This window comes from Falco punctatus (genome assembly GCF_963210335.1).
Source record: "Falco punctatus genome assembly, chromosome: 1".
Classification (NCBI taxonomy): Eukaryota; Metazoa; Chordata; class Aves; order Falconiformes; family Falconidae; genus Falco; species Falco punctatus.
In genome coordinates, this window is record NC_137580.1 from 114,462,972 (window position 1) to 114,486,974 (window position 24,003).

At 52.1% G+C, this 24,003-nt stretch overlaps 1 protein-coding gene across 5 annotated transcripts in view; it reads right to left on the reverse strand.

Annotated features, from left to right (window-relative positions):
• The window catches only part of SEPTIN9 (septin 9), a 143,404-nt gene that overhangs the window by 94,367 nt on the left and 25,034 nt on the right, over positions 1–24,003 (reverse strand). For 2 of the 5 annotated variants that reach the window (XM_080394833.1, XM_080394831.1), the window contains exon 2: positions 23,211–23,267. In XM_080394833.1, coding sequence (XP_080250959.1) covers positions 23,211–23,267 — 57 coding nt within the window. Of the gene's footprint in view, positions 1–7,493; positions 7,693–8,437; positions 8,547–8,908; positions 9,649–23,210; positions 23,268–24,003 lie in introns of those variants that run through there. The other 3 variants (XM_080394834.1, XM_080394832.1, XM_080394830.1) reach the window with 3 other exon arrangements.

Below are 24,003 nucleotides of genomic sequence, written 5' to 3' on the forward strand. Positions count from 1 at the left end.
ACCCGGTGCCCTCCCCTGCCCCCTGCCCGGGGGGCCGCCGGACGGCCCCTCCCCCGCAGAGCCGTGCAGGAGGACGGCGCGCAGCCAGCATCGCTGCCCCCCCGAGGCTGCGCATCTCTCCGCACCGGGGGTCCCACGAGCTGCGAGCGGTGGGGCAGCCCGCCCTGCCCCATGGCCCCCCCCCGGCCCCGGCACAGCCCTGGGGTGGGGGTGAGTCACTGGGAGGGGGAGACTCGTGAGGCAAAGAGCTGTTAAGGCTGAAGCCTCTGGGGATGGTGAGCCGGGGACCTCTGAAAGCAGGGAGCGAGATGGCTGGGATAGAGCTGCTGCTGACCTCACCCGAGATGCAGGATGACCCCCCCAGGGGTCTTGCAAAGTCAGTCCCGGGACCTCAGCCGCCTGCCCCCAGCAGGTACATACTCCTTAGGGGCATTCAGGTGGTTACTGAAGCCAACAGCAGGGATCCTCTCCGTTCATGTGCTAAAAAAGCAGCAAGGAGCTTCTGGAGCATTCTCGACAGGGTATAGGCCTGTTGCAAAGACCAGCTGAAGCAGTTAAAAAACCCTCTTCTCTCTCCATTACAGGCGGTGTAGTCAAGGAAACAGGTCTCTGGACTGGGAAGCGGGAGATCTGATGCTGATCACTTATGCAGCTCCTGACAGTTCACTCGGTCTCTGTACAAGTCATCAGGACCGTGTCTCCAGGTACATTCACAGCAGTTACCAGCCGAAACCACTGAGCGCAGCCTGGTCCCTACAGCACTGTCACAGCAACATCAGCAACAGAGCAGTCCACACAAAACACCCATGGGCAGGAGACAGCACCACCATGGCCTGGGACGAGCTCCCCAAGCCAGGATCCCCACCCGGCCAGGCAGCGGGGTACCAGCAGTGTGATGCTCTGCATTTCCAGCACTGCATAGATGAGAAGGTCTTGAAAGGTCTTTGCTTAGAGACTGGATAGAGCCAGGGACCAGCTGGTACAACAGCCCATGGACTGGTCAGCACTAGGCGCTTCTGAAGAAGGTGCAGAGATACAGACCCTCACACAGGACCAGGTGGTCCCCCTGAGCTCAAATAGGGACCTGCCCAAACCTCAAACTCTAAGTGAACGTCTCAGACACAGTGAAATGAGGGGGGGCCAGGACTTGCTGTAGCTCACACAAGCCAGTGGCACAGGGACACAATCCCAGACCCAGGCACCAAAAGCAGCCTTGCCCACACCGTTGTGTGGCTCTGCCCAGCACTGCTCTCACGAGTCTGATAGTAAAGCAGGCCTGGGCTCCAAGTCCTGATCCAGGCTTCCCAGCCTGCAGTTCCATAGCTCTCACCTCCTCAGGAACTGTCTTCCACCTTCCTAGGGGTCCTTCAAAGCAAGCATCCCTGCCAAGCATTTAGGATTTTAACTCTTTCCATTTCTCCCCCTAAACCACCTGGACGGACTCACAGACATTGCCCTTGACAAAGGCTCTGGCTTCACCAGAGATGCTCAGCCACTGTGAGTCCTTCCGTCACCTGTACGCTGGGCAGGCCTGATGCTGCCTGCTACTGCAAGGCATCAGGCGCTCAGAAAACACCCAGCACCTACTGAGCATGTGCCCCCAGCCCCAAAACCCCCCATCGTCACCAAGGTTTTGCTTATGTCACCAAAGCCCCTGCTCCAGCACCACAACTGAGAACTTGCAGCACATAGCCCTGGGAAAAAAAAAGCGCCTGAAACTACTATAAAAAGCATGTCCTGTGCTCAGCGGGAAGGAAAGGTGACAGTGTTACATGCAGGCAAGCAGCACAGCTGAAAGAGGGTGGGCTGCCAGCAAGGGGGTGCTGCAGGTGTAATAGGTGCTGCCCCAGGCTGGGAAACCGTGGAGGGAGAGCCCAGCGTGGGGGGTGGCAGGGGGAGTCACATTTCTAAACGTATATATCAATGTCTTCATTAGCAGCCTTGCCAGCACCCACTCTTCTGTGCCTTGACCCCACTTCTCCAAACCCAATGGGATTTTGAAGAACCAACATTTCAGACAACAAAAGAACCAAAATATATTTCTCTGCTCCAGTACACCAGAGATTAAACTTGGTTGTCTGGATGATGTGGTTTAATTTTCCAGGTCAGCCAGCCAGGAGCGAGATGCAAACAAACGTTTATTGGTGCAGCCTCAGGCTACGACCTTCCTGCCAGTTTGTGGTCCAAGCTGCAGCCTGGAGATGTTGCAGAGCAAATGGCAGGCTCCCCCCCAAATCCTGCATCAGAGCAATCACGCCTATCACTCCCCAAACTGGTTTCACTAGAAACCGGAATCTGCTCCAAGACCGCTGCTTAAGTTTATAAGTTTATATATAAGTTTATAAGTTTAAACAAAGTTTATAAGGTATCTGGTAACAACATAGACACAAAGTTAGTACAGACCTGTTCATATAGCAACAACTGCACATGGACATGGACAAGACCAAAGGGAGAGAAAAAAAAATCTTCATTTTTCTACAAGAAATGTATTTTTACAGTGAGAACATTTGATCATTGAAACAACCTCCCCAGGGACATGGTAGAGCCCCCCTTGCTGGAGGTTTTCAAGATGTGATTGAACCACGGTGCTAGGTAACGTCACCTAGGCTCCCTTTCCCACAAAAGGCCGGACCAGGTGATCTCCTGAGCTCCCTTCCAACCTGGGCTGCTCTATGAAAAAATGCACTTTCAGGTTTATTGCGTGATTATTGCTTGTAAAACTAATGCATTTTATTCACCTTTAAAATCATGCCCATTCTCCGCCAAGCCACAAAACAGAGCTGTTTATAAGTCTCTAACAACACTCTTGGCATCAGTATCCCACTGCTCTTTTGAACATTACACCAAAGGGCTATTTCACTTCACCTGCCACTTAAACAGCAGCTCCATCCAGCAGCAAGGGCCCAGGGCCTCCCTGTGCCAGGGGTGCTGTACCTGGTTGCCAGCACAGGACAAATAAAGACAGCAGCAGCAGCCTGAAGTGCTGGAGCAGAGGCAAAGGAGGTGCCGTATCCCACTCAGAGACTGCCATGGGGAAATTAATTTGCGGTGTTGGTGCTTCAGAAGGAAGATACCCTTGCGAAAAGCTGTTGGGAAGAAGCAGTGGGTGTACCCCAGGAAACAGTGCCAAGGGGTCATTGCCCATGGCCGTTAGTTAAGCACGTATGTAAAGGACACTATCTCCATCAACTATTCAGAGCTCTCAAGCACTAGGGGTCCAGGCAGAACAACTTCGGATCCCATGCACGTGCCTGTTACAGAGACTCACGGCTCCCTTTGCTGCAGGGTCAGAACAGCTTTGAGTCTCCAGCTGCTCTTCTGAGCTCCCCCATGCAGGCAGGCACGGCTGCATCCCCCCTTTGCCTACCGACAGCTTCAGCGCAGAGATCAAACCACCACATCCTTACCCAAAACCAAAGGGTAACAGGAGCACAAATACCTTTTCCCAAGGACTTACAGCAAATCTGGAACAGAGCAAGAAATTTCATTTTCTCGGGTATAAGGCTGCTCCTAAAAGAGGACTCGCTGCCCATCGTGACCTTCCCTACTGCCCATACGATGCCAGGGTCCGGCCACAGAGCCCTGTGCCCCGCTCACTGCATGAGGCATCGCTGCACTCTAACAAATTATTCTATCCATTAGTTACAGCTGCAAGTACCACGTGGAGAAGCCAACAGGACATAGATATTGTGCTTCTGAGATCATTAAGGCAACAGAAGACATGTGGTGACCCAGACATACTTCCCTAACTACGTACTTGCTCCTACTCAGCATTATGGTATGCTGGACCTTGGAAGCACCCTGACTTGCATGAGAAACGTCCTCCCTCACCCCAGCAGCATGGGAATTGCTCTGCTGGGATGCTCCAAGTCATCCAGCAAAGCACAAAGCAGGAGGGCAGGCAGCCTCCCGCCCCGGGGTTAGCCAAGTTCAGCGGAGCGGGGTTGGGAAGCATTACCTGCGCTGTCAGGCAAAAGACAAGCTGTGTGCCACAACAGGACTGTATTTAATGGCCACGAGCAGAAATTCCAGCAGATTTAAGAGCAGACATCAGGAAACGGATAATGCTTCATATACCTTGACATGCCTCAGACAACTGCGGGAATGCATCCGCTGGCCAGGCAGGAGCAGGCAGCCAAGAGCGGGCCGGGAGCTGCACGGAGCACGCTGCAAACGCAACCGCCTGCAGAGGTGACTCTGCAGCCTCATGAAACACAGACCCTTCCCTGAGAGAGGGCCTGCACAAACCTACGATTAATGAGCCAAAACCCACAGTAACAAGATGTTACTACAGAACATCTAGGATGAAGGTGTAAGTGCTCCAACAAGAAACTCAGGTGAAAAAATCTGCAGGTAGTTTTTCCGTAGCACACAAGCCCCCAGCCTCAGGGTACAGGGCATCACACGCTGCAGCAAACCATGGGGGTCAGCACCAGATAGGGGCATGAGCAGCTGGACACTGACAGCAGGAGGGAGGGCTAAGGATAGACCAACAGCCACCAGCAAAGGTAGGACAGACAGAAACATGTCCCTGGATGCCAGGGCTGGGTGAATGCAGTAGGATCTGGCACGAGGTAGAGCCACCCAGACTGCAAATGCCTGATGTGGCGTCCCATGCGTGTGATGTGGTGTGAGCCAGAGGAAAAAGAAAAAAGTCTGATAAAAGAAGATGTATAGTGGTGGGAAGACCGCTAAAAAGAAACATGTCAGGCTTTTATCTGCCATTTCCTAGGAACAACAGGGACACCAAGAAACCCGAGACAGGAAAGATAGCTAGAGTGAACAGAAGGAGCCCAAATCCCTCTGTCCTGGTACACACGTTTAAAAGATAAAAATCTGTTTTTAAAAAAATGAAAAAACAAGCATATTCCCTCCCAACAACCCTTCACACCTCCAGCGCTCACAGACAGTGTTGCTATGTTCCTTTCCAGCAGCTCAGGCCAGGCACGTGGTGCTTCCCAGGTGGCTCTGAGGGCCACTGAAGATGCTCTGCCGTGCTGCATTTAGTCTGAGTGCTGCTGCCTGCACAGCCTCTGCGAACCGCAGGCTGCCAACAGGGGCTGCCTGCTTGCTGCTTGGATCACTTAGGTACGTAGTATGGTGTATAAAACCATGTTAAAACTCCATACCAATACATACACACTAACATACCCATAGTGGATACATAAAGATTAAGAATGATCACCAGTGGGTTAGTAAACAGTTCATCCATCTTTCAGGGGTTCAGCAGATTGCACATAGCTACAGCACTCCCAGCTGCGGGACCTGCCTGACACATGCCGCTTGTCACAGCCAGGTGTTACAATCACCTACTCATCATCATTTGTTAACTCGTAAAATGAGCTTTCACAATGCAATTTCAAAGGTGACATAAATATTTTACCTGGGAGATCAGACCTCTCCTTTCCCATCACGGTTGCACCCGTCCTGTCACATCATCATTACAGTAATCAAAACCCCACTGGTCAAGGTGCTGCAGGCCCTTTCTTTTCTTTTAGGCAGAGGTAAGAGGCCCCATGGCATTAACAATTAAGGCTTTGTAGAAAGATCTGGACTAGTCGAAAGAGCCATCTACTAGGGAAAGACAGGAGAGCCATCTCCAGGCCACTGCCACCAAAGCAACCCAGCAAGGCAGAGAGAAGGGCAGACGTGAGGAGCACAGCAGCCCCAGAGCACAGCTCCCCAACCCAAAACCATTGCAGAAGGATGCCTGGAAATTAAATTAATTATTTAGAGCTAAGGCTTTTCATGCAGTGTTAGCTTGCAGAAATGTGTGAGAGATGGTTTAACCAGATTAAAACAGACTAGCAGGTTATATGAGAATGTGTTTCTTATACCAGCACCCACAGGTACCACGCAAGACTGGTACCATGTCACAGACACCGAGGAAGACCCTCTCTGCCCCAGAGCTGGCAGTGAACCAGGCACAGACCTACAGCATCACCTCGCACCTTTGCTGCCTTCCCCTGAAGCACGACATGCCTGTCATCCTCAGAGATGGGATCCTGGCCTGGGACATCGGTCTGTGCAAGAAAGCCTGAGCTCTCCCTGGACAGAGGAGACCCCGTGGGACATGCCGAGCTCCAGCAGCTGTGGGAAAGCAGCCCTCAGAGAAGAGTCCAGACCCAATTCCCACCAGCCCTGGGGTGCCTTCGCCCCATCCGGCAGCCCCACACTCAGCTCGGGAGTCAGCTCTTCCCACCCACCGCAGAGCGTTAATTAAAAGCATGTTTAGGGGCAGAACAGTGACTGGGACATGGCCCCCAGCACTGCATGGATCCGCTTTCATCCGAGTCATCTTTCGGTTAGTCACTAAAGGCAGAGCCCTGGCTGTCCCACTGCCCACACGGCCGTGGCACGGGGCAGCCCGAGCTCTGCTCCCTGCTCCTCTCCTCCACCAGCGTGGCCGTGCCACAGCCTGCGGCCCCCGAGACCCCCGGAGCGCAGCAGCTGGCACAGCCTGCTCGTGTGTCAGCAGCGGCAAGGAGCGGTGTGAGCCGAGCGGCTGGCCCTACAAATCCACACTGTGCCATGGACCTGGCAGCCAGGGGTGTCACCCGTGAGATTGCCACTTTGGTGGGCAGAAAGTCATTGAGCACAGTTTTCCTCTGTCCCCACAGGTGGGTTGAGCATTCCCTCTGACACTGCCTCAGCTGAGCAGCATTCCCTGCCCACGCTGATCCCTCCAAGCAAGGAGCTGTGGAGAAGACCCCAGATCAGCCTTTCAGCCCATCTATTCCCCCACCCCATATTTCATGCCAGAGCCATGTATCAGAAATGCCACCAAGATGGCTGGCACAGCTCTGGGGTCCCGTGCAGCACACATCCCACTCGTGCTTGAGCTAGCACGGAGTGGCCATGTCCATCACCCCGCACCAAGCCCCCAGGCACACCCACCTTAGGCAAGGGCACACATCCCTGGGCCACTGAGCCCACCAACGTGCCCTGCCACATCTGACCCACTCATGGAGAAGCTGGTGCCAGCAAAGGTCAGTGAAACACGTATGCACCTGGACATCCGCATTTTGCAAACACTGCTCGTGCTCCCAGGGGTTAAGCAAAAACTTGCATCTTTGCACAAGACGCTTGCCTGGGGTCCTCCTGCCCCTGGGGTCCCCAGGTGCTTCACGCCCTGGGAGCGGGTGACAGCCAGCCTGGGCACAAAAGGCTCTGTGCTCCTCGCAGCAGCTGAACGCGGTGTGCATGCAGCTCAGCAGCTGAGAGAAACCCACCTTTGATGCTCTTCTGGAACAAAGAGCCCCAGATCACATCGCTGGGGAGCCCCTTTTCTCACCAGTGGCCCTTTGCAGAGCCCCCACCACCCCTGCACGGAGAAAGGGGGCCCGGTGCTGCACCGAGGATGTAACGGTGGATGTGAAAGGCCAGAACACAGAGGACCAAACCTCCTCTCCCTCATGTCCCTGCCCGGTGGAGGCCTGCACGCAGCGACAGAGGCGGTCCAGCCCAAAGCCCTGTGCTGCTGAAACACCCACCAGGCTCTGAGTTATGAGCAGCTCTCAGGAATGCTTTGAAGTGGCTCAAATCAGAGGAGAAAGCACGAGCAAGAGAGCTGGAGAGAGGGATGAGAAGGTGCCATCCGCACTCCCCAGAGGCGGCGGGGGTGGAGGATGCTCCTGCAGGTACGTCCTCGCGCAGGGGTTCCGGGTCTCTCAGCATGTTGCCAGATGGGGCCCGGTGAGTCTGGTATGGGCCAGCCATGGGAGCAGCTCTTGCTGGCCACAGTTTCGCTCCACCCTGGCCTGAATGTTTCCTCTCATCCCTGTGGTTTCCCTCCCAGTGCCAATGCCCAGCAGCCGGCTGGGAACGCCCAGGAGCAGAGGCCATGTGCCTCCCCGGGGCTGCTGTGCTGGAGGAGGGTGAGATGTGCCGTGCCACGGGGCGGGAGCAGGGACACCCACCTTTAGGCTGCAGCACAGTCTTGGCACAGACATCCCCTCCCTCGCTTTCCCTCTTTGATCCTGCTCACGCACACAGAGCGAGCCTCGGGGGGGATGCCACGCCGCCCGTGCCCTCTCTAGAAGCAGCTACAGTCGCGGCCATCCCAGAAGCAGCTCGCTGCAACAGTGCTCCCCAACAGCTCGATGTACCCGGGAGCAGTTTTTGGACATGCTCCATTTGGACTCAGACATGCACCATTAGGCGGGATTTACAGGGAAGCTGGGGAATTAAATGGAGTTATTCATTCCTCCGCTTACCCCCCTCCATCCTCCCCCCTACACATGGCCAGCCAGGTGAAACACACGCCGGGTCCCCGGCCACCAGCTCCGGCGCTGCACAGGGAACGCGCAGGACACGCAGGCAGCTCCTGCCCGGCCAGGCAGGATGGGAGAGCAAGAGCCAGAGGGAAGATCCTTTGGCAAGCAAGGAAGGTTCAACCACAACACACACACACACACACACAAACCCAGGAGCCAACCTTCAGAGCAGAAACGCGTCTCCATGCCAAGAGCTCGGCTCTTTTCCTCCCTCTTCCCAGCTCGCAGCTCTGAGCTAACAGGCTCAGCATTCATCCCCCTGCGCCGTGCAGCACATGGGAGCAGGGGGGGATGGGGGGGGGGGGAAGAGAGAGACTCAAATGAAATCCAGACCTAGAAAGCAGTTTCTTTTCCCCCCCTGCTTCCCCCTTCGCCCCCCCTGGCTGCTGCTGGAACCACCTTCTGTCTAGAGGGCTCAGGAGGATGGGGATTAAAAAAAAAAAAAAGAAAAAAGGAATAAAAAAAAAAGAAAAAACAAACACAGAAAGGAAGCATTGCAAAAATAGAAATAAATAGAGGAATCGGCTGAAATCCACCCGGACCGTGGCTGTTTCTCTTCTTAAGTGCAGAATCTGCTGGAAAGGTAGGAGGGCAGAGGCAGAATATAACATATTAAATGATCAATAGCCTACCTGAAATCCGGTCCCTCTCCATTACTACAGGATATATTTAGCATCCGCGTGTCACGGCCGTCCCTTTTTTCGGTGGCGTCCCCTTCTTTCCCCCACTCTCCCTCCCTCCTTGCCTTGCCTCCTCCTCTTCCAAAAAAAGCTCTTTGTCTGGTCTAATTTCTTCAATCTGTTGCAATCATGAATGCATCCAAATTACCACATTTCCATGTGCTGATCATATGTTTGTGCTCCAAACTGAAGTAGCTTTGTCTCTTTGAAATGAAAAGGAAGAGTAAAAGAGGAAGAGAAAGGATGAAGAAAAAAGAAAAAGGGGGTGCATGACCCGAAAAATCCTGTAACTCCCTGAAATACTCCACCAGGCGCAGGAAAACTGGAAATCCCGAGTCCTCTGTAAAACAGTCTTAAAGCTACAGCATGTGAGCGTCCAGGGGAACGCTCCAGCCTCCACAGCTCCCTCTTAATATCCACCAGGAGATGCTTAAGGAACTTGGCTCCTTGCAATAACAGAGCGAACAACTCATCCAGCTTCTCAAATCTCTCCCTGCTTCCCCAGTCTTATTTTCCTGCTATTTCCTCTATCCCCTCCTCCTTCCTTGGCTCCAGCATTTTAAAAGAGCGCAGATCCTGCACGTTCCCCCACCCTGCCAGGTCTGAAGTTTCGATTCATGCATAAACTATTCGGCTGATGAAGGCTGACTTCATTCCAAGCACAGCATCATGGGCTGCTGCTGCTGCTACCAGGCAGGACCCGAGCGCCGCACATGTTTACTCGCCCTGTGCAACCCGCTGGAGAGCTTCGCCGCCGGCCCTGGCACCGAGCCCCCGCTTCGCCTTCCTCCTTGCTGCAAAGCGGCGATAAGGAGAAGATTTCTGCAGCCAGCCCGAAAACGATAGTGAAAGTCCCTGCCCGGGGCAGAAGTTCTTGGTCTTCTTGGTCCCACGATGGAGCGGAGGTGGGATTTGGGAGCAGTTTTCCTTCCCAGTGATGCCCAGGCAGGGCACGTGGTGCGGAGCAGAGCAGCCCTGCAGAGCCCGTTGCCAGATCCTCCTTTCCCCAGCTGGGACGGAGCGATGCGTGCCTGCAGCGATGGGCTGGCCCGCTCGGAAACTTCCACTTGGCTGTGGGCCAGGGCAGGCAGCAGGGACGCAGCGTTAGCACCTCCGCCGAGACCGTGCCCGCGCTGCTCGCTGCCCGAAGTGCCCTGTGCAACCCTGCCCTGGCAGCCGGCACCACTTGCTACTGATAGCGCGGAGCCTGAGTCACCCAGCCAGATGCAGGGCACAGCCTCCATCCCCAGGGCTGGCAAACAAGCCATCCCTCCGCAGCCCAGAGGCGGGGATGGCAGATGCCGGCAGGGATGGCAGACGCCGGCAGGCAAGGCACGGCTGCTTCACAGACCAGGTGTGCTGGCAGGACCTTTGTGTGCTCAGCACAGTACACCTGACACTTTTTGACCTCAAATGCTCACAGCTCACATAGCAAATCACAAGTATGATAGCTATGACAGAGCCTGGCACTTCCCCTGTCCCCTAGCATGGGCAGAAGGACAAATTGTTTCCTGGCTGGATGAATAAACTTCCAAGGAAAGGCTCCAGGTGTTACAGGCACTGCTGGGACCTTTGGACAGCCTGGACCTATGTTGCGTTGCTTCTCAATACTGCGTGTTTCCCCCCCACAGCAGCTGCCGGAGCATCGCTATCACCAAACCAGAGGCAGGAACACAGCTAATGCCAAGTGGTGGGTCAGTCCAGCAGCAACTGCTGCACAACAGAGAGAGAAAGCTGGTGGGAGCAGCCTCAGCACGCCTCGCTCCTTAGAGAAGTTCCTCTAATCCTCAGCAGGTTATTCCCTGGGCAGGGAGATTTAGATTCCTTCCCAAATTCCTGACCATTCGCTGTTTGCTATTAAAACTCTACATGCTCCTGCTGCCAGTGCCTAAGGCATTAGAAGGGGACAATAAGCAATGATTCCCCATGACCACTCTGAAACCACGTTTCCTGCCTGAGACCTCGAAGGTGCCAAACACAAAGCGAGGACCCAGGGGAGCTGCACAGCCCCGTGCAGCGCAAAATCCACCCCACTGCCTCCACCGAGCAGCCTTCATTGCCAAGCTGCTTACACTGGAGAGGAAGGGAAAAGCTCAGGGGAAGCATAAAGAAAGGAAGAAGGTGAATGGAAAGGAAGGAGGGATGGGGGTAGCACACCCGTTTCAGCCTGTAGACTTTAACCCATCAAGACCCAAGCAATTAGGAGGGAGGGATAAAGCAAAGGCATCATTTCTCGCAGGACACATCACCATGAGTTGCTCAGGGAAGTCAATCCAAAAAATAATTAATGCAATTGAACTTTAAATTCATAAAACCTCCAAGTAGATGCTCTTATTCAAACTGCAAACTCTCAAGCAAATTTTAATAGATTTAAAGGTACAACTGCGTGTCTCCGTTTGAAGGAGAGTTCGCAAAGCCCTCCTGCCACTGCTGCAGGTCCAGCGGCACTGGGGTGCCTGTGTTTGAGGGAGGGAGGTGCTTGGCCATGCTGTGCCCATGATGGCAGCGTTGGGGTTCACTCCCTTCAAAGGTGTTGTTCCAGTGACCCGCATGGTACAGAGCTGGGGGTCCCCCACCCTCCTTGGATTCTGAGAAGCTTGTCACATGCCTGTTTAAATAGGTATTTGGTGGCCTGTGCACTGTACATGTAGAGAAGTCTATATAGAAGTCTATATATAGAAAGATAATGTATATTGCATTTTGTAATACTACTGCTAAAGGTTTGGGGGGGGAGGTCAAGCACACCAAGGGTTCGAGAAGGGGACAGAGAAGACTTTCCCCTGGCCAGGGCTGCCTCCTCAGGGCTCACCAACCCCAACCAGTGCTATCTTTTAGCAAAGCCACGAGGGGAGTGAAGAGGCAGGAGCAACTTGTAGGAAACCCCTGCTTTCTGCCATAAAGCTATAGCCAATTCCCATCTGCAAACAAGAAGCTGAAACAAAGCAGGAGCCTTGCTCCGCCACCGCCCCGTGCTTGCCGAGGCTGGCACAGGGATGCACGCGCTTTCCCTCACCCCACCTCGCAGGTTTAAACATTGCCACGGGTGGCAGCCAGCAGGAAGCACTGCCAGGTGCAGAGAAAGCTAGGAAGGAAATCACAAGAAAGAAAGTAAACCAAACCCTGCTCCAGGCTCGGTTTGAATTTTATCTGCCTCACACCTTTCCTAGGCTTGCCCAGCAACGCCCAAGCCCTTTGCTAAGCAATAAACTCCTTGTTGTGCACCAACACGTAGATAAGAGGGGAAGGTGCTGTGAAGACAGCAGAAGCTCACCCCTAACCGTGGACATGCCACAGAGCCCAGGGTATCAGTGAGCAGCTGGGGGGGGATTTAGAACCACTGACACTGTAACCAGCCACGGCAGCGGCCACCGTGGTACGGACACCTGCAGGTATTCAGGTAGATCCTATTGCAATTCCTTGTCTGCCTCTCTAGGTTTGTGCTGTGATTATGTTCCTGCGGCATTTCATCCAACAGAAGAGTTACTGTCTTTTCTACCAAGGTCACACATGCAGCCCCATAGTCCCCGGCCGCTTCCACCAGGCTTTTAGCAAACCAGCCAGGCACCACCTTGTAACCCCAGCTCTGCTGCTGAGCGAGCTGGAAAGGATGAACGCTGCAAGTCCATGCAGGGATCAGAGGTTCCAAACTGCATTGACGAAGGTGCTGGGAAGCAGCCACAGCAGCCAAAGACCTCCAGGGCCTGGAGAGGCAGGAAAAATGGGGATTCAACTGGTTCTTTCACAAGCTCAGCTACCTGCAGTGCTGGCGAGCTGGGAGGAAGGTACAGGGGGGAGAACAGTGCAGCAGAGCAGAGCATACCTAAATCAAATTACTTTCAGTGAAGCATTTTCACATGAGGAAATACAGGTCCAAACTCAAACAGTGCAATCAAGTGTTGCTCCATTATATTCCCTCTATGCCATTTACCCCCAGGCTAGACCCAGCCAGCAGATGACAGTATCTGAGCTTCTGCTGACTGTTCGCTCCAAGAACCCTTCATTTACAGTTATATGAGCCTCGAGGATGGGGAAGAAAGGAAACACTGGCTAAAATTCTCCTCTTCATTTGGAAAAAACCCAGCCACCAAACAACCAAACCAAGAAGATCCCTCTCTTTCCAGGGGAGGTACTCATCCTCTGAATGCTGTTGTCCTGCTCTTTGCCAGTTATTTTTTCTTCGACTCCCCACTCCTCCATTCCCTTCTCCCAGCTGGGCAGACGTGGAGCTGCCCTGCCCTGGACCGCAGCTCTTGGCTGCTCCACATTTGCTGCCAAGCACTACTTTGCCCCTCCCTGGTTATTTCTTATGAAAACCTGTATTTGTTCAGCACAGGGGAACACAGATCCTCCCGAGTTATTACTTTTCCCAAGCCACAGACCGTGCCCAGGACACAGAGCTTGTCACCACCCAGAAGCACGTATGACAGTTCAGCAGGGGGTTGCTAACACAGCAGCAGCACATCTCTGCTCCTGCCCCGAGCCCACACAGCCCCTTGAGACGATGCCTACGCAAGACTCCCTGTGTCCTGTCCCATCCCATGGAGGGACGTATCTTTAAGGAGAGCCCCTGTTAGAGCTCTCCTCTGTGCTGGCTCTCAACCTCTCTGCCCAAAAGCCTCAAGCTGCCGGAAATCCCTTGCATATCCTCCCCAGGCTTTCTGCTCGTGCTTTAACACTCATGTGCTGAAGTATTAATAGCAGCTGGCAGCGCAGAGTGAAAGGCAAGGCAGGAGGACTAGATGCTCACCCTCCCGGGAGAGCACAGGGAGCCTCAGATAAATATTAACTCTTCCACGATCCTTCGTTTATGTTTTCCTTTACAGACTCCTCCCTACCATCAGTCTTGCCCCCTCAGTGCTCTACCTTCCACAACTCATTCCTTGAGTCCCCAAAACAGGGGGGGTTACTCCATTCCTGAAGGTCTGTGGTCATTCCCCACCAAGCTGTTGCTGGGAAAGGCAGGGTTCCCGATGACCTTGCAGCATTTGCCCTTTTGAACACTGGCCATCGCTCCCGGGCAGATCACTGTGACAGCTTGTATCTGGCAGAAGGAGCCATCAAGGAGCAAAGTCTTCAAGAGAATTACCGCTCGGGTCTCACAAGCAGGCAGATTAAAGGAAGGAAGATTGCACCAAGCGCTGCAAACACCTTTGGGTTGCTCTTCTTTGTTCTGGCTTTATTTAATAAGGCAGGGCACAGGTTGCACCACACACCACACCCCTCTGCCATCCTCAGAACACCTTGCCCGTGCACCCCAGAGCCACCCCAGCTGCAGCACACTGAGCCCAGCTCCCTGCACAGCACCAGCACCACAGCAGCAACCAGCTCAGCTAAAAACTACACAATTTCTGGACATTTTACTCATGAGCAGCCCAGGCTTGTGGGAAGCAACGCACTGCTCCGATGTGTTGAAGCAACTCGTCTGCCATGGAGGGGGGACCACACCCTAGGACAGGTCTGCTGAGGTATTTTTTTCACATTCTTCAGGTGAATACCTAAACACAGGGATTTTCAAAATACTGCTGTCTATTGGGGCAGCCACAGGCAAAGGGCTCTCTCTGCATGGATTTCACCATGTTACCGTACAGCAACACAACGGAGAGATGCTGCCTGGGTGTGATGCAGCAAGGGGTCACCACCGTTGTCTTACCTTGCCTTAAGGCCCCATTGCTGAAGAAAGGCCAATCCACTGAAGGAGAGAAAACGCTCCAGAACTGGGCAGCAGACCCTATTTTTCATTAGCAGCAGAACCATCCAGGTCTGGACATTTCTCTGAACTTCATAATATGCTTTTGATCAGAAACTGAACTACAACAAATTTAAACCAATGAGGAACTGCTCCATTGAGTCAGTCAATCAGGAATGCCTCTTGCTACTGGTGCTTTTCTTGGACCTCACTCATTGCTTTCATGGCTACCAAAATTACAGCAGGGAGACTTCACACTTTGCAGGCCAGCCCCGAACATCTACAGTGCTTTATCCACTAACCCATCTGCAGAGCTGCCTTACAAACAACTCATCTCTCTGCAAGAAAGGGCACGAAAGGCTGCACTTCTGACTCTTGCAGTCCTAGACACAAGATAAATATAGCAAGGGGTAAATCAGTACTCTCTGCCTAAGGTACAATTAGGGGTTTTGGTAAACACTAGCCACCGCCAGATGCACTGGCCTCAGAGGACGCCTGTGGTGGACAGCCAGGGCTCAGGAATTTGCCTCTGCCCACGTGATGAGGAACACCAGACTTTGAGGGGAAGAGGGAAAGTTGAGCAGCCACAGGCTGGTCTGCCAGCATGCCCTAGAGCAATTTGCAAACTGACGTTTCAGCAACAAAAAGATGAAGAAAATAAACACCATTGAGAGATGCACAAATTCAACAGAGAGAAATGTGACCACTCACGGCTGCTTAGGTAACCAGCGCTGCACGAGCTAGCTCATACAGACCAGGTCAAGTCACCAGTCCTCTTTCCTCCTTTCTCATTTTGATCATTTCCCCCTTGTTCCTAAGGGGAAGGCTGCCAGGTGCCGTACCCTACACGCCACACTTCCATAGCTGTACCACTCCTCCAGTGCCCATGGACACCTTGGCTGGAAGTGTGTCCTTTCACTCCCCCCAGCCCCAGGAGGGCTCCTCGCTGCCAGCTCCACCAGCTCCCGTACGGGCACTGTGGGTCAGCCACGTCCCAGCGCAGCCATGCCCCTTGCAGGACACGAGCCAGGGCTGGCAGGGGTGATAATGAACTTATTTCTCCTTCTTAATGCACTGTGTCTTGCTCCAGAGGAATGGGGATTTTTTAGCCCCATCCTTCACAACAGGACAAGGCAAACAAGATAAAACCGTACTCCACTGCTATTCCCCTTCCCTGCTCTCCCAGCTCCTCTCTGCTGCAGCTGATGCCAGGTTCTCTTGAAAGGGTGTTAGGAGCTTACTTTGGAGATGCCTGATCCTGAGGCAGTAACTAACCTCACTCAAGGACTGCTGCTCCCGTCCTGGAGGAGCTGCACTCTGCACTTCTATGTTCCCTTTCCTCAGGGGAATCCTGTGGACCTCGTCAGCTCTCATCAACAAATCCATATCACACCCAGTGAGGAAGATTATTAGCTTAAAGCACAGCCGGCAGCTAAAGTCCCCAAACGTCAGAGAGCATTAAATCCCCACTCATTAATGAACTACCGATTTATATTTTGCTGTCTCTGGTTTCCTCACACCAAAGCCCGTAGCAACAGGTGCTGTAAAAGCATCAAGAGGTCTACCTGCTCACCTGCGATGCCCAGCAGCCTTTTGGGACTAAAGGAGACTATACGTACGACTGGAGATGAACCACGGGTATTGTAAAGGAACAGGACAACAAGTCAGCGCTCAGCACATCCCCTCAATAGCAAACAGGCCCACGGCACCTGTCACTACTCCTTAATTTCTTAGCTGTGCGCACAAGCGCCTAGGCTCCCTCATTCACTGTAAGTAATGCACATCTCTGCTGGAAGCACATGGGAGCCCGCAGGACTCTCCCAGGAAGCTAGAGTCCACGAGCTGCATTACGCAAGCCCAGTCCTCCCGCGTCCTCCTGTGTCCTGCAGGAAACCAAGAACCTGCGCTGAGAGCAGCCCTCTCACTTTAACTTCTTGTTGCCTGGAGTCAGCAGAGCTGCACTGCTGCAGAAAGGACTCTCCGGGCTGGCTGATGACCCAGCTTCACCCTTTGCTACTTCACCCTCATGACAAGAAAGACCAAGAGGACACATGTCAAATGAGGGCTTGTCACTAGGGAGCCCGAGGAGAGCGAGCGGTGCATGTGCGTGGGGACGCTCTTTGGCACGGAGAGCCATGCAGCTGGGGTGACCAGCCCGGTGCTTAAAACAAAGGGGAATAGAGGCTTCCCAAAGAAGTTTGTATGACCTCATCTAGGGACACATCCAAAGCCATGAGGCTGCAACCACAAGTCTCTAGTTAACCCCTCTGCTGCTCCGCCAAGGTGAAAGGCACGTCTGTGCTAAAACCAGCACACTGCAAAGAGGCGTGTATTCCTACAGCTTCCAGCTGGACCAGAAGTGCTGCCCGGATCCCAGTATACCAACAGGGAGCTAAAAAGGGATGCAGTAAAGGTTAGGATAATCTGAAGGTCTGGACCAAGGTATACAGGATGGGTTCCCAAATCAGTTTTCTCAGATACCACAATTACGCAGAGGGCTGTGCTGTTAGTGGGGGTGCCCACTTTTGAGCTGCAGATGTGTGACTGTTCTGGCAGCATTTCCCTGGGGAAAGAAACTAAAAAACCTAATGGTTTTTATAGAACTCTGAATTAGGTTATGTAACGGTAATCATGTACGCTCGACTAGGGAGCCCCTGGCTTTTGACATTTCTTTTGTTTATTTCCACTGCTCTGGTTAACCTGCAATCTCACATAAACCAATTTCTAAAGTTGTTCTTTTACAGACTCCAGGCACAAAGAGAGGAGATGGTCCTCAGGGCAAAGTACTAAATCAAGAGGTGGAAACAGCAAGATCTATTGCCACATGTGCCTTTACCTCATTGCATGAATTTGGAGCATCCCAAACTAGCGAACCCTGCTGAAATCCTGTTAACACGATGATGTCAACTTAAGCTGTGCCCACAGCTATGTGTGTTCTGCTCTTCCACCCACCCAGCCACACATCTTTCCATTTCAGTGCTTGTGAGGAAGGACCCCAAGATTCACAGGCAACGCAAAAGGAGTGGTTCTAAGCTTCTCTGCTGCCCTATTTCCCCCAACTATTAAATGGCCACATCAATAACTATTAAAGGGAAAATGAAAGGTGTAACCAGGAAAAAGAAAAATAGGACAAGAACTATCTGTGCACATCTTGTTGAAATTTTCATCTAAAACTGTATTCTCTCCACTTTTGCTCATCCCAGCTACCAGCTCCTGCAGAGACCTGGGCACCCTGGGCAGCGTGGCAGTGCAGTGCCATCATGGTCAACGGGGTCCTGGAGCCTGTGCCCTGAGCAGAAGCTCATAGGATCAACGTCACGATCAGCACCTTTGAACCATCTCAATAATCCTGCATCTCCAGCCCACGCTTGCCCACTTTCTGTGCCTTCTGGCCTCTCTGTCTACAGCCATCAACCTAAAGGGTGTGCAAGGGGCTCAAACTGGTGGAAAAAACAAACATGTCTGGCATGGGAGTCCCACCGCTTTACAGCCAAGAGAGGCATTTAGGCAGTACAAGACAAGCTGCCCCTATGAAGGTTTCATGACATCAGTGACTGCCCCTTTCTAACGCAACCCAGATAGCTGGCCTTAAGCTTCATGCCTCTCTAAATTATGCCCTAAGCTTCCAAAAAGCACCAAGACAAGTTGTGGTTGATCCTCAGCCAACTGCTGATGATGCAGAAGTGGGGCCGCTAGCGCCCTGTCTTTTTTGGATGGAAAAGCTCTGCCTGCCCTGGAGTGCAGCTGGCCCTGGCAGCCAGCCCCTGCTCTGCTCCGGCCCCAGGCAGCCGCGCAGCCAGACAAAGGCTGAAACAGGAAAGCTGAGGCACCTGCTCCCCTCCCACCCCTTGGGACCTCTCAGGAACAAAGCACCTGACCCAAAGTAGCACTGGTCCAGGAGCAGTTCTGCTGCAACACAACTGGGCAGCATCCTCCTACCCGCATTCACCTACACCGAAAAAAAAAATGCTGTTTTAGCTAAATCGGTAAACTCTAACTTTTTCTGGACCCTCCTGCGTTACCCCCGCCAGGGAAGTTCCTTCCTCTTAGCAAAAATTGAATTGTAGGCTGGAAACAAATCAAAGTACAGAGCACAGCTGGCTGCCCAAGAGGAATACGATGCCGATTTCTTCCACTCCAACTGCTCTGGGGCTGCTTTCTGGCCAGCTGAGGAGCACATTGCTGCTCTGGATGGCAAATGTCAGCAAATATTTCTTGCTTTTAAATTCATCAGGTATAGTTGTAGGAAAAATGAAGTGCAAGTAACTTCCCTGACACGCTGTTCTTAACTCTGCAGTCAACACACTGGAGGGCAGGGATGCTGTCCAGAGGGACCTCCACAGGCTTGAGAGGTGGGTCTGTGTGAACTCTGTGAAGTTTAACAAGGCCAAGTGCAAGGTCCTGCGCCTGGGTCGCAGCAATCCCAAGCACAAATACAGGCTGGGTGGAGAATGGATTAAGAGCAGCCCCAAGGAGGATGACTTGGGGGTGTTGGTTGACGAGAAGCTCAGCACAGCCCTGCAATATGCACTTGCAGCCCAGAAAGCCAACCGTACCCTGGGCTGCATCAAAAGCAGTGTGCCAGGAGGTCAAGGGAGACGGTTCTCCCTCTCTACTCCACTCTTGGGAGACCCCCCCTTGCAGCGCTGTGTTCAGCTCTGGTGCCTCCAACATCAAAAAGACATGGACCTGTTGGAGCGAGTCCAGAGGAGGCTATGAAGATGATTGGAGGGTTGGAGCCTCTCTGCTGTGAGGACAGGTTGAGGGAGCTGGAGTTGTTCAGCCTGGAAAAGAGAAGTCTCAGGGGAGAGCCTTTCAATAGCTACAGGGGGCTTATCAGAAAGGTGGGGACAGGCCTCTTTTTAGTAGGGCCTGAGCAATAGGACAAGGGGGAATGGTTTTAAACTAAAAGAGGGCAAATTTAGTTTAGATATTAGGAAGAAATTCTTCACTCTGAGGGGGAGTGAGATGCTGGCACAGGTTGCCTGGGGAAGATGTGGATGCCCCATCCCTGGCAGTGTCCAAGGCCAGGCTGGATGGGGCTTGGGGCAACCTGGGCTGGTGGGAGGTGTCCCTGCCCCTGGCAGGGGGGCTGGAACTAGGTGATCTTTAGGGTCCCTTCCAACTCAAACCATTCTATGAACTCTGCAAAAATATTGCCCCAAGCTACCCACATCAGGCAACAGTGGCATTTTAGGGGCCACAATTCTGAACCCTGCTGGAGCCTTTTATAAAGGGCTTCTTCCCACTCCTCCCATCTTTCTCTGCCTGTGTGTAATTGCACGTTGAACAGAACCTCCAAACCACTGACAAAGCTTGACCTTATGGGCATGGTCCCATATCCTAATTGAATGGGGACAGTGCCAAGCCCGATATCATCCCCATCCTTCCAGTCTTTGAGCTGAGGTCGTCCCAGCTCCTGCTATCAGGCTGCACCCCAGGACGGTGCTCCTGTCTGTGGTGAGCCACAGCCCCCAGCTGGCCCATCGCCAAGCTGCCAGGGGCAAGGAGAGATACGACTAGTGACGCTGCGGAACGAGGGAGCCAGCAGCGAGCCCTGCTCTATGTATCTTCCACTGAATAGGACCTGGTTAGGTTTAGCTCAGCACCTCCAAGGTGCTGGACATCAGAAGGTGCTTCTGTACCAATAATTGTGGCATCTCTTCATATAGCCAGAGCCCTGTTACAACTGTGAGACACTTGAACACTGTCTTAACTTGGTATCTCCCCCTTCCCAGAGCTTTCCTTATGTATGTATGATATAAACCCCACTTTTGCAGCCAAAGAAACCCAAACTGAATCAAAGCATAGGATTCACATATCCTTAAACGTGGCTCCCTAACAAAATCTTGGTCCTCTATAACCCTATGGGGATTTGGGTTACCCAAGAAACTTATTCTTCCCAGTCTAAAGTAAGTGCTCTCACTTTCTGATAGCCTCCAGCTCTCTTCATTGACCAGCCTAGATGAGTCTCACCTCACTGGCTTACCTAGGACTATGCAGCAGGCTTGTACAAAACAAAAAACACAGCTCCGAAGCCCTGGAATTGCTGTCCACTGAGCAAATCTGGATGCCAATGCCATACAGCCACTTTCAAAGGGACAAGAAAAGCTTTAGAGGAGTCACAGAATAAGGCTTTCAAAAGAGGTCAACCTTAGCTCTCCAGGTTCCTACTGTCACTGCGTGCCCCAAGGCAATCCATGGTGTCTGGAGACGCCAAGAGCTGGTGGCTATGGAAATGCATGTCATCCCTTCTTTGTTTAGGGTGGCAAAGAGCCCAAAGCAACCCCCTTCTGCAATGTTTCACTTGCAACTACAGCTCAGTCATCCCAACTCCAATTTATCTTTTACAGGAATAAAAGCTTCTGGGTGCAAGGCCAGATGTGCAGAGGGGGAAATCTGGACCTGAAACAAGGGGAAATTGAGCTGCAGTTATATGAAGTCATAAATATTTACTGCAATGTAAACCGGAGCACTGAGCTGCTCATTTGATTTTAACTTGAAAAAAAATATTAAAATTTAAAAGGTCTCTCACCAGAAAAGTGGAAAAGTATATAATCAGAGTCTAAAGAAAACAAGCTTAAACAAATGCCCCGTGTCTTTCAATTTAGATTCTCTACACTCCAGTTACCTTTGGAGCTGTACCAATTCCCCCTTCTGTCCTCGGACATGGACATATGAAAACACGCAGTGCCAGGGCTGAGACTGAAGCTCTGGTTTTGCACATGCAGAAGACAAACAGAGACCAGTTCAAAACTACCAGCTCCTGCACTAGTGGCCGAGTTTTAAAGCATCAGCTCTAAAATGCAGCTCAGTTCTGGCCCGAACGATCGCTGCCACGAAGCTTTAGCACCCAGACCAACACCGTGACCCCACGCTAAATTATTGCTCAATGCACTTTTCCTGCTGTTTGACATTAGTTGGCAGAGCGGTGGCCTACACTGGCCATATTTGCATCCTCCCAGCGATACATCACAGCGCACGGCTGCAAAGCTCTAGCTGCAAAGCAGCAAGCGTCCCCGCAGCGGGACGGCATCATGACATGCCATGTTCCCTGTCACCCTGGTCTGTGCCGTCGATACCTGCCCCCGTGCTCATCGCCAGCGTTGGATGAGGACAGGCAGGCAGCAGCACAGCTCCCGGGGCATTTACATGCACACTGAACCAGACGTCTGTGACCAATTCCCATCCCACATGTGCTGATGTCTCGATACAGCAAGGCACTGAAGTCACCGCTCCAGGAAGGCATCCCGAGGGTGGCTTTCTCCTGCCACCCACACAGAGGGAAAAGCTGAAAACGGCTGTTTTGCTAAGTGCATCTGGGAACTGAGACAGGATATGGGGGCTGAGAAGATGAATTGAAATAGCAAATCAAGCCCCGAGGGAGCAAGTGTGAGTGACAGCAAGACCAAGGGGACAGGACTGGATGAAAGCCCTGAACCAAGCGTGGCTGAAGCAGGATGTCAAGGAGGTGAGGGGGGTTCCTGGGGGTGCAGGCTGATTGCAGCAAGCAGCAGAGACAACTGTTAGCATCCTGGAGCAAAGGAGGTGGCAATGCCAAGGGGAGATCATACGTCCCAGAGAAGGAAATGTGAAGGAAGATTTCAATTGCAGTAAAACACCTGCTAAGAAAGATGAACGTGTGTGATGTACAAGGGACCCCGAGGCTGGAGACAGATGCTTTCCACAGGGGTTTGACCTGTGGAGCAGCACAGGACCATTGGAGGGGCTAGCACAGCCAGCAAGAGGGTCCATCAGAAGAAAAAAAAAAACAAACCCAGAAATGGGCTGTATGAGCTTCCTTTTGACTATTTTAGTCAAGAACAGTGAAATTTTCTACTCTCAGGGGATAATGCCAATGCAGGTGACGTGTCTCTGTCCCTGGGCAGTCCCAACCCGTGTCACGCACACACAAGCAAAGCACACAGGCTCAGGTACTCACAAGCACTGAGACTTCTGCTACTGCTTTCCCAAGGCTGGAAAACACCTTTTTAAAGAAAAAAAACCCTCAGACCCTCCCACCTGCTTCCGTCTGAATCAGAAACAGCTTCAGAAACATTAAGCTGCAATTAGGAGTGTGAATTTAGTCACAAGCACATATAATCCATAAATCTCAACATCCAATAAAAAATAATAGCTAAGGAGAGTACAAAAGAGCTGCTAATTACTAAAGCTGTATTTCAACCTCAGGCCATTCCTACTTTCTGTTGCCCTGTGTTAGACCCCTCAAATTGAGATGGGGCTTTCTAATTATTCTCTCTGGATCCATTATTCAGTAAGTAATTAATCTTTTATTTTATATTGCTCTCTTTTTTCACAGTGGTTTTATATATGTATATACACACACACCCCCCGCACTCTTTTTTTTTTACTCTCTGTAGAACATAGTGAGCTCTGCATTTATTAGCAGCTAGCTTTGCCTTTCAAACCATGGCCAGTGGACCGGAGGCAGGAGATGTGATTTCTGAGAGTCACCTCTTGCATTCTCTCAATTTTGTAATTTTTTTCCCTTTTTTTTTTTTTTTTTTTAATGAGGATGTTTCAAAGGGAGAAATTCATGCAACTTACTTGGACTCGTCTGGTCACTGAGTCTCCGAAGTCTCCCGCTGGAGGTCCGGCTGATTCCTAAAGCAAGAAGAAGGTTTGAATTGCCAAGGGAGTTCGTGTGAACATGGTATGTGGAGCAATCTCCCCGCTATGACTCTGCATCTGGCAGGGCACATTTTCTGTTGGGAGTCTGCTAAGCACAGTCATTTTTGTGATAAAAAGAATTATATGTTATTTTAAACAGAAAAACACCTGAGGAGAGACCTCCACCTTTCACTGAAGGCAAACATAATCATTCAAACATATCAAATGCATGGATGTATTTAGGGTTTCCAGAAACACCAGCGAGAACTTCTGAAATCACGAAGCGGGGCACAAATATTCACCTCTTGCTCCAAGGTAATTTATCCTGGAGACAAATGCAGGAATTTCAGAGACAGGTTTCCTTGCTGAGAGATGCAAGCACAGGAATTTAAGGACCAGCATGTGCCCTGCACTAACAGAGAGCTCAGCAACGAGACCACTTCCCAGAGGTGCTTGGCCTCTCCAGCCAGCTCAGCTGCAAGGGCAGCAGCGGCTCCTGCATTCGGCATCACAAGGAAGCGAAGGGTGACTACTTTGTGGCTAGATTGCACCCAACGTCCTGGGAATGCATCGTGTATGAGAGCCCTGTCATGGGGTTAGACCAGCTGAAACACAGGATGCGTCGCACATTCCAGGCAGATGCTAAACCAGAACACAGCAATCCAGATGTCGGGCTAATTCTACTCCATCTTTTTTAATGAAAAAGTATTAATCATACTCATTGGGGTAG